Source organism: Loa loa, assembly GCF_000183805.2.
Source record: "Loa loa unplaced genomic scaffold supercont3.74, whole genome shotgun sequence".
In the NCBI taxonomy this organism is placed as follows: Eukaryota; Metazoa; Nematoda; class Chromadorea; order Rhabditida; family Onchocercidae; genus Loa; species Loa loa.
The window spans coordinates 218,951-227,698 of record NW_018108254.1 but is presented as its reverse complement, the minus strand read 5'-3'; the positions used below and the strand labels follow the sequence as shown (position 1 = coordinate 227,698).

General features: G+C 34.6%; 3 protein-coding genes across 3 annotated transcripts in view; 1 reads left to right on the top strand and 2 right to left on the bottom strand.

Moving 5' to 3' along the window:
• Positions 1–1,167, bottom strand: part of LOAG_17432 (valyl-tRNA synthetase) — an 8,218-nt gene extending 7,051 nt beyond the window's left edge. Inside the window, exons 1-3 of the mRNA XM_020450096.1 lie at positions 936–1,167; positions 618–796; positions 250–363 (exon numbers count right to left, since the gene is read on the bottom strand). Of these exons, the coding sequence (XP_020306287.1) occupies positions 250–363; positions 618–796; positions 936–1,112 (470 nt within the window). The 5' untranslated portion in view covers positions 1,113–1,167. The remainder of the gene's footprint in view (positions 1–249; positions 364–617; positions 797–935) is intronic.
• Positions 1,168–1,866: 699 nt separating this feature from the next.
• Positions 1,867–5,414, bottom strand: LOAG_10315 (hypothetical protein). Its single transcript, XM_020448134.1, has 9 exons — positions 5,313–5,414; positions 4,985–5,142; positions 4,309–4,376; positions 3,785–3,883; positions 3,144–3,443; positions 2,820–2,909; positions 2,636–2,723; positions 2,381–2,544; positions 1,867–2,072 (listed from the first exon to the last, which is right to left on the bottom strand). Exons 2-9 carry the CDS (start codon positions 5,136–5,138, stop codon positions 2,025–2,027), a joined length of 1,011 nt encoding a protein of 336 aa, XP_020301694.1. The 5' UTR covers positions 5,139–5,142; positions 5,313–5,414; the 3' UTR covers positions 1,867–2,024.
• An 843-nt stretch (positions 5,415–6,257) lies between these two features.
• On the top strand, positions 6,258–7,485 carry LOAG_10314 (60S ribosomal protein L35). The gene is made up of 3 exons (XM_003145841.2): positions 6,258–6,373; positions 6,561–6,686; positions 7,226–7,485. The coding sequence occupies exons 1-3, from the start codon at positions 6,278–6,280 to the stop codon at positions 7,373–7,375; spliced, it is 372 nt and encodes a 123-aa protein (XP_003145889.1). The 5' UTR covers positions 6,258–6,277; the 3' UTR covers positions 7,376–7,485.
• The last annotated feature ends 1,263 nt before the right edge of the window (positions 7,486–8,748 follow it).

The following is an 8,748-nucleotide window of genomic DNA, read 5'->3' as shown; positions in this document are numbered from 1 at the left end:
ATAATATATATATATATATATAATATACATATATATATATATATATATATATATATATATTCATGCAACAGAAAACCACTACGATCACACTTTCCCCACTAAAAACTCAGACAAGTAAATGTCATCAACTAGAAAAATAACGACACAATTTCAATCGAAGGAAACCTAACAGGATAGCAACTACTTCATAAATAGACACATATTAGCACCCACAGGTCCGAGATCTTACTCAAATACTTGTCAAATTACCATCTACATACAGCATCTTCTACAGAGGTAGCCAAAGCATGTCCCAAGTGCAATGTTCCGGTGACGTTTGGTGGTGGAATAACCACAGTAAAAATCCCTTTCGGATTCGGCTTACTGCAATAAATCTCTTTATGAAAAAACTTATGTTTCTGAACAAAAACTTCAAAGCTCTAAAAAATAATTCAAAAGACAAGCACTCATTAGCGCTTATCATTTATAAAGCTATTACAATTGATAGCTGACATGCAATTGTATCAATGAAATAAATGAAGCATAGAATGATCAGTCAGTTCTAACTGAAATCCATATAACGGAATTTGGTTTTTCCAGTTAACAGCGTAGGTCTCATTTTATCAACAGTCAATAACCTTAAATCACGTTTATACTCAGGCCGAAAAAAGCCTGATTTCTCCCACCACTCATACCAAGCTGCTTCCACATATTTTGGGCTATAAGCATTTGGCAGTTCAATATTGATGTTCTTCTTCTCTCCGGGTTTTGTATTAGCAGTGTATTCACAAATCTCCCTCTTCTTTGCTCTCATCGTCTGAAAATGTTGCTAGTGGGTTGAAAAAGACATACATACAAAATATAAATAAACGTAAAATTTAGAAACCAAGTAGAAAGAAACTACAAGAACTACAAATGAATTGAAACTACAAAAACTACAAGTGAGTTAAATGAACCTCTATCAGTTGTTTTGGTTGACATGCTTTTACGTCCGCCTTCTTCACCTTTTCACGAAATTTTGCTAGCTTCGCTGCTTTTGCTGCCTCCTTCTTTAACTCTTTGGCTGTTTTTGGTTTCCTCAATGCCAGATCATCACTGACTTGAACAGTCCCAGTTCCAACAGCACTCGACATTAATCTGAACCATGAACGGACGTACTTTACATCCCGACAGATTTGAACTAGTTCTAGGAACACGAATAAGGACACATAAAAAGAACAAAACGTTTTACACGGAATAACTTCTTAACTAAATATCTAAATGATATAAGTAAAGGTACTAGCATTGTGAATTTCCATGGCATGTGTTTAATGCACATCAAACAAAAATAAGCGTAATAAGTACTGCACCACAATCTCTCACTAAAAAGCCTAAAAAACGTTAGGTGATAAAAAAGTTTGGATGGTTCCAAAATCCAATCATGTGCGCCGAATTTTTGCGATTTAATGCAGTTGGATACAATTTTCTGTTAAGATCAGATCAACAAGGCCAGCGGAATAAAACTAGGGTAAAAACACCCGCTAGGGGAATGCGAATAATGGCACCTGTCTGATTATTGGAAATCATCAAATATGACTAAAAACAAAATCCACCAACTTTTATTTCATAAATTGGATATGACAATACATCAACACGAAAGAATAACTGACATATATTTAGAACAAATAACAACAGAAAGAATCATTTGTATCTACATTAAAACGCATGTAAAACGCACACTGCGAGTAGTTACTTATATCTCGAAAAAAATTGCAGAATATCATACCGCTGCAAATTTAGTATTTAAGACAGCTCCTCCTTTAAGCTGAAAAAAAAAGATGTCTTAAATACTAAGTTTGCATGACCTAAGTTTCGGACCTAAATAACAAGTTTTAAACTTGGATAGATCGCGCTGTTTGTCAAATGGCTTCCACACACTAACAAAGTTAATGTATTACGAACAGAAAAAAAAAAAAAACTGAAACTCGCAAAAAGCATGATCCAGGAATCACGCAGAAAGAAAACAAATTGAAACTATTTCTCGAAGAAAACAACGTTCCATATCCTCACGATGAGACGAACTTTAATGATCTCTCATAATAATTCACTAGTTTCTGAAATTACATTGAATCACTGCGATAGCACTCGTGAAATAGAATGCAGTTAAAGAATTAGATACAACATTCGACATTAGCACCTTAGATTTATGCACTGATATTCACTTCATAAATGGGCTTGCAAAAACCGAATTTTGCACATTCATTAAACACATGACTCATGACTCTACTGTGTATCAAAACGACAGGCACAGTATTCAGTATTCAATAATAGCAAATGACAAGAACTCAAACCATGCCAAGTTTCACAGTAAAAAAATATGAATTCCATTGATACCGATCTTCAATAGGTGGATAAAAATTACCTTTGGACATTTGCTGACCAACACCTGAGTTGGTATAAGGTCATAGCGTCCGTCCTCAAAACGCACCACTGCCAGGATTTCATTATCCTGTTTTTTAACACCAAGAATGCAGTCAACTTTAGTACGTTTTGACGAAATTTCTTCACTGTCATCACTGCTATTTTCTGAAGCATATCGTGGAATTTAGCATTTAAGCAACTAGAGCGGATTCAAGAAAAACATTAGGAATAATTTAGGAGAAACAATAGGAATAACCTTCGGAATATAATTCCTTCTTAATTTCATCTGTTTTCCTTTTTAGGAATTTTGATGGTTCCTTTTCGTCATCATTTGAACCGCTTCCCTGAAATTTGTAGTTCATAAGAAAAAAGAAACAGAAGAGAAGGAGAAATAAACGAAAATAAATAGCACACAATAGACTGAAAAAAATAAAAGTAACCATTGTTACTGGTCTACTTCGTAGCAAATACTTCGTCGCATTTTTCTTCAGACTTTCCTCATATTCACGAATCGCATCAGGAGCAGATTTCTTAAATATATCCGTTCCATAAAAATTTTATAAAGAGTCATGTTTCCAAAACGTAATTCAGGCAAATGTTCTATTCTCGAATTAAGATAAAGAATCCCAAGTAGGTCTGAGTATTACAAATAATGCAGTAGAATATGAATCAATTGAAAAAATGTGAGTATGAGTGAACTTACTTTTAGCTGCAAATGTGAAAGTGAGGAAATGAATAGATGAACAAAAAATCGAAGAACTTACACAATTTTCTGCAGATTCCCATGTATTTTCGCTTTCATTGTCATATCCCGCCCATTTGATCAAATATTCGATTCTTTTCCTCCGTCGATTATATCGTCTATCAAGAATTTTTTCCACCACATATTCTTCATCGTCGGTCTCTCCAGGTATTTCTTTGTCCACTTCTCCTATGTCATCATCATCATTGTTTTCATCAATAGTATCACTACTGTTTTCGGAATTTCCGCTTTTCTCATCATTATCTACCGTCATTCCCTCTTTATTTCCATCACTGCTGTCACCATCACTTTGTAATTTTTCCTAAAAATAAAAAAGGAAAAGGGAAATCGGGAAAAGTTCCAATGTAAAGCAAAAAAATAATAGTTAACAATTCGTTAGCAATGTATTCGAATTATATGGAGTATATAATTCGATACCCTAAAAGACAGTCAACTACTTGAAAGATGAACAAGATTTGAAAGATTTCTTCAATCTCCCTAGAATTTTTCGATAGCTCCTTTCATTTTTAGTTTTCACTATTATAAATTATATATCGGATTCTTGCTTAAGCTCTTTTGTAGCATTTACTTGCTAATTGCTAAACTTTGCGGCATTTATTTGCTAATTTATTTGAACAAAAATCAAGGCAGTAATAAATATACTTTCTCTCTCTCATTCGCTATTCTAATGGCTTCTGTCTTCACAGGAACGTCGGAAATTTTCAGTTCATGCTGATTCGTTTTGCCATCATTACCTGCACTCTAAAATGTAATAATGAAGCACCTGATTTGTTGACTTATTGATATTCTCATTTATTAATATTCCAAGTTTCTGAAAGATAAGTGTCGGGTTGAATCGCAGAAAAAATTGATAGATAAATATGGACTCAGTAATGAATATGTCCAAGATGTTAAAAACTTCAGTGTCGAAAGAAATTTCATCTACAATAAAAAATGCAGTTAACTTAACGGGAATTTGAAAACAATGAAAAAAGAAAAAATCAAGCTAGTAAAGCCCGGATTTTCGACCTGTTATACAAAGTTTTTGAATTTAGAGATTTGCAAAAATGAAGGGATTCTTGGTATATATGCTTTATGAAGTAGAGTAGTGTATGGCAAAAAAGGTCTACTAAGAACTTAATATTTATCCGCTTTCAACAGCGTCTAATTGAATGACAAAAAAAAACCTCTTCATTGTTATCGATCGATTCACAACCATTACCAATAGCGCTTGTACTGTTAGTAATCTCGCCTTCTAAAGTTCAATTATTAGTATTACTAGGCCTAATGAGTAAGATGCTATCTTATCGAAACACGTGCATAATCTTGTCTAAACAATTTAAAGCACACCATACGATGGTAAGGTAGATGGCAACAAATCTTTTGTAAAATCGCTAGACTTTAAAATAAATAAAAGAAAGTGGGCGTTATAATAAAAAGTTAAGAATAAAAGAAAGTATGTTACAACAAGCTTCGAATAAAGCTAATCAGTGGCACCAATTATTACTTGATGACGAGTAATTATTTTGATAAACGATAAGGCTCATTTTACAATATAGAAAATGTGGCGTATATTTCTTATACTCCAAAACTACTGTTAAGAAAGAGAAAGCCGCATAAATCACCTGCATTTCCATAACAAAATTATTTACTATTTCAACTCAGGTTATGTAAAACATATGGTGTCACATGATACAGAGGAACTACAGCGTAATGCATTATAAGAAGCCGAGAAGGACAAGTCGGATTACTGAAGCAATGAACAACAACACAATATATAGAGATGCGTACTATAGCAAGATTTATAATCTTTATTTCCCAAAGAGAAACTTAGTTGACTAATTACTACTATAGAGATCCAACCTTTGTTCGAACAAGCTTCAAGAAAATACTCTGTTTGCACAGCAGGGTTCGGTTCCAGTAACTCAACCAGCAAATTGTCAGGCGCAACAGCAGCTTGATTCGTTGGCCGTAAATCATTAGCATCATCGTCTTTTTTATTTGTCACTTTCGTCATCTTCCTTAAAGAGGTAACAGAACACGTCTCATTATATGTTGATGGTTTACCGACTGAAGAGTATTCAAGAAAACCATATATCTATTTTCTGATTTTCACGGATAAAATGTACTGTGGAATGAATATACGAAACGGGCTACTATGCTATTTAAAACATGAAAAGGAGATTAATACCTGAAAGTTTTACATTTTCTCAATGAAGGTTTCACATTTTCTTAGTTAACGGTCGAAAGATACTATTCGTCCAAATATAATTGATATCCCACATGTCTGTAAACACTGATAAAGACCACATCTAATGCCTTTAACAAATAAAGAAGATAAAAGCGAGAAACAGTACACTGAGAAATATCCCTGGTGACAATTCACCCAGTCATGACTGCTTGGAAACCTACAGATACAATTCAAACCTCCCTCCCCATAAATATAAAAGGTACCATTAGGACAACTACACCAGAACCTCCAAACCAATATTCTTCGGAATAATGAAAAAACTTGTAGACAAACCGAAAACCCCACACTGGAAGCTCCATCTTTGACACGCACGTAACCACTGCCCAAGCAGCATCAGAAAATCGTGAAATGGACCGATAATGAATGTGCATGACAATGCGAATAATCCACCCGCCCACACACCACACGCAGTTGGTCATCCCCTTCCTGATCTCATTACCAACCTGACCCACCTGTCTACTATAGCCATGGATTGAGACGGTCAGTAGGAAAGGGTTTTCATTCCGTTGTGCCACACTGTTGGTTTGCTGCTTGGTAGGGTCGCGTCGAGAAGTTGGGGAAACTCATTCGTGATTGGCGTAGGGCGGGAATAGAACAAAGGTTCAGCTAGGCTCAGGGTTCATCTCTGAGTTGTGCAGGGATTTGATTTATTTTGCTAGTTACCTTTTCGTTTTATAATAATCTCTACTTAGTAATAAAAACAGTGAGATATGCGATAAGACAGATCACAGAAAGTAATACAAGTAGGTGAGGCTGTGCCACGATAAAAAAGCTAAGTACTGTTAGACTATATCCTTTTAATTCGTAGATTCGCTAGCATCACCTGACCTCGTTACATGTATACACTTCATGGTTCAATTTGTAATTTGAAAATTTGGAACATTTACTTTCAGCGGAAAGAAAAGATGACCAAAGTTAAGGCTCGTGATTTAAGAGGAAAAAAAAGGGAAGAGCTAACGAAGCAACTTGATGAACAGAAAACGGAACTTGCTTCACTTCAGGTTCATTGATTCGGCCCTATTTTGAAAACACTGGTCCAAAACATATTCTGGTTGTTCGGCATATTCTGGTCAATCGGTTGTTTCGAACAACCGATTGCTATCACCTTTTTAAAGGCTGATGTTGTTGGTATTCTATTCAACCATTTTACATTTTTCTGCTTGCTATAGAGTTATGGTGTGATTACAGGTATCAAAAGTGGTCGGTGGAGGCGCCTCGAAACTTTCGAAGATTCGTACTGTCCGCAAGAATATCGCCCGCATTTTGACAGTCATTAATCAAACACAGAAACAAGAATTGAGGAAATTCTACAAGGTTATTTTAATAGCTTATATATTTTCTCTCGATTCCTATAAAAACCTGTTTTTTCAAGCTACGTATTAATGCATTCAGTTTATAGTACCGATTGTTGATTTTTATAATTGTAATTTATAATGAATAAATCAGTAAGAAAACTTGCTAAAGCCGTAATGCCGTAGATTATCATGTTCCCTAGTGTTCTCTCCATCACTAGTAAGATTGACATCAACCATGGTTAGGTTTATTTTTTGCATCAAATTTTCTTCCAGCAAAGTAACTTGCTAGAATAACTCGAAGTTATGATATTTTTCGAAGATTTTTGTATATTGGTTAGATCCATTGCCTTCATTTTTTGGTCAGATTAGTTTTATGGAAAACTTATGGATATTATGACTACAGGTAGTTGCGAATGACGTGAAGGCAAGCAGCGGAATAAGTATGTGCTTTTGGCCCTATCAGGATTAAGATGCTCAACTATTAACAAAAATAGGATGTAATCCTAACAAATTTATTTACAAGTTAATAACTCTAATAGTTAATAACTCTAATTTAAGGGAAAGCACTTCAAACCACTTGATATTCGACCGAAGAAAACACGAGCGATGCGTCGTGCATTGACTAAGCATGAAGCGAATTTAAAAACAAAAAAACAGCTTGCCAAACTTCGCAAGTATCCATTGAGGAAATATGCTGTAAAGGCGTAACTTTGTATTACCCCTGGTTTTCACGTTGTTTGTTGACTGGAAAGAGTAAATATGTTTTTATCGATTTCACACACGTATTACATTACATTGACCATGTGAGGTTATGTGCATCTAAAGGCTCTCAAAATGTATAATTTGGAAGTTTTTTCCGTATTCAGCTAAGCAATCTATTTCGACTTATGCATACCTATAAGCAGTCAGTTTGATTTCACCAAAGATATTTTAGTTGATATCTGTTTTATTATATATGCATGAGGTCAAGTTCTTCATTTCTCGAGGTGGGAATTATACCTTGAAATGCTTTTGTAGTCACACAATGGAAACCGTGATACATCAAAGAGCCTAGTGATCTATCATATAGTCTAACAATATTCAGCACGAGTCATTTTTAGAAATCTCACATGGACAGCATGATCGTAGCACAACTGTAGGGTAATCTTTTTGAAACTTTGTTTTGTTTTTGTTTCGATCACGTATTAAATTATCTCGAACTTCAGTTATTTGGTTTGGGACATTTTAAGCAATAACATTTTGGTTGTCCATGTTCTCAAAATTATGCTGACTATATAAATGTCATTTCAACCTGTATATACTTTCATTTATGAGTACTACAAGTGGGGGAGTGCATTTACACGACTTAAACTCCAAAATGGATTTCAATAACAGCGTCATGCGAGAGACGTTGTGAGTATTGACAGTGATCAATCATGTTAAGTTGGGGAAGTGGTCTTTCTATCCAATTCACTGAATGAAGTGAACGAAAATGTTAGCATTCGACGTTTTTTTTTGAAATATTACTCCATTTATAGTTAACTTATAAGTTGAATGTTCTTTGATACAGAAATATAATATGTTCCAACAGACGTATGAAATGCAAAGATGGTGATACGTAAGTGGAATAAAGCGAATTTTATTTCAGCTTCTTAAAATTAATCTATGAACTAAAACTAAAGAAATTAAAAAAAGATGAATTAAAAAGATTGAGTTAGTGCTACCCCCTGAAATACCTAGTAGTGTCTATAATCCTGTTTCATTGATTCGGAAAATCTCAGTACTGCTTCACTGGTTCGGAAAATCTCAATGAGAGTAGTTACTAATTAAGGATAGATGAGTTAAGCACAGCAATTTCCAGAAATAGTAATACTGGGTGTAGCGAATATTGTTCGGGTTCGTTTGAGAGGGTGATGTCGGAGACCACTATTCCCAGCTATGTAACGCGAGATGTCTTAGCGTTAAGTTGAATTGAGTTGATGCAAATACGATGATTTGAGTTGAGTTGTACACGCTCTAGATTGTAGACAATTTTATTGATAAAGCTTTCACTCGGTTAATTATAGGGTTATATCTATTAGGAAATGGGATTGGTTTAACGT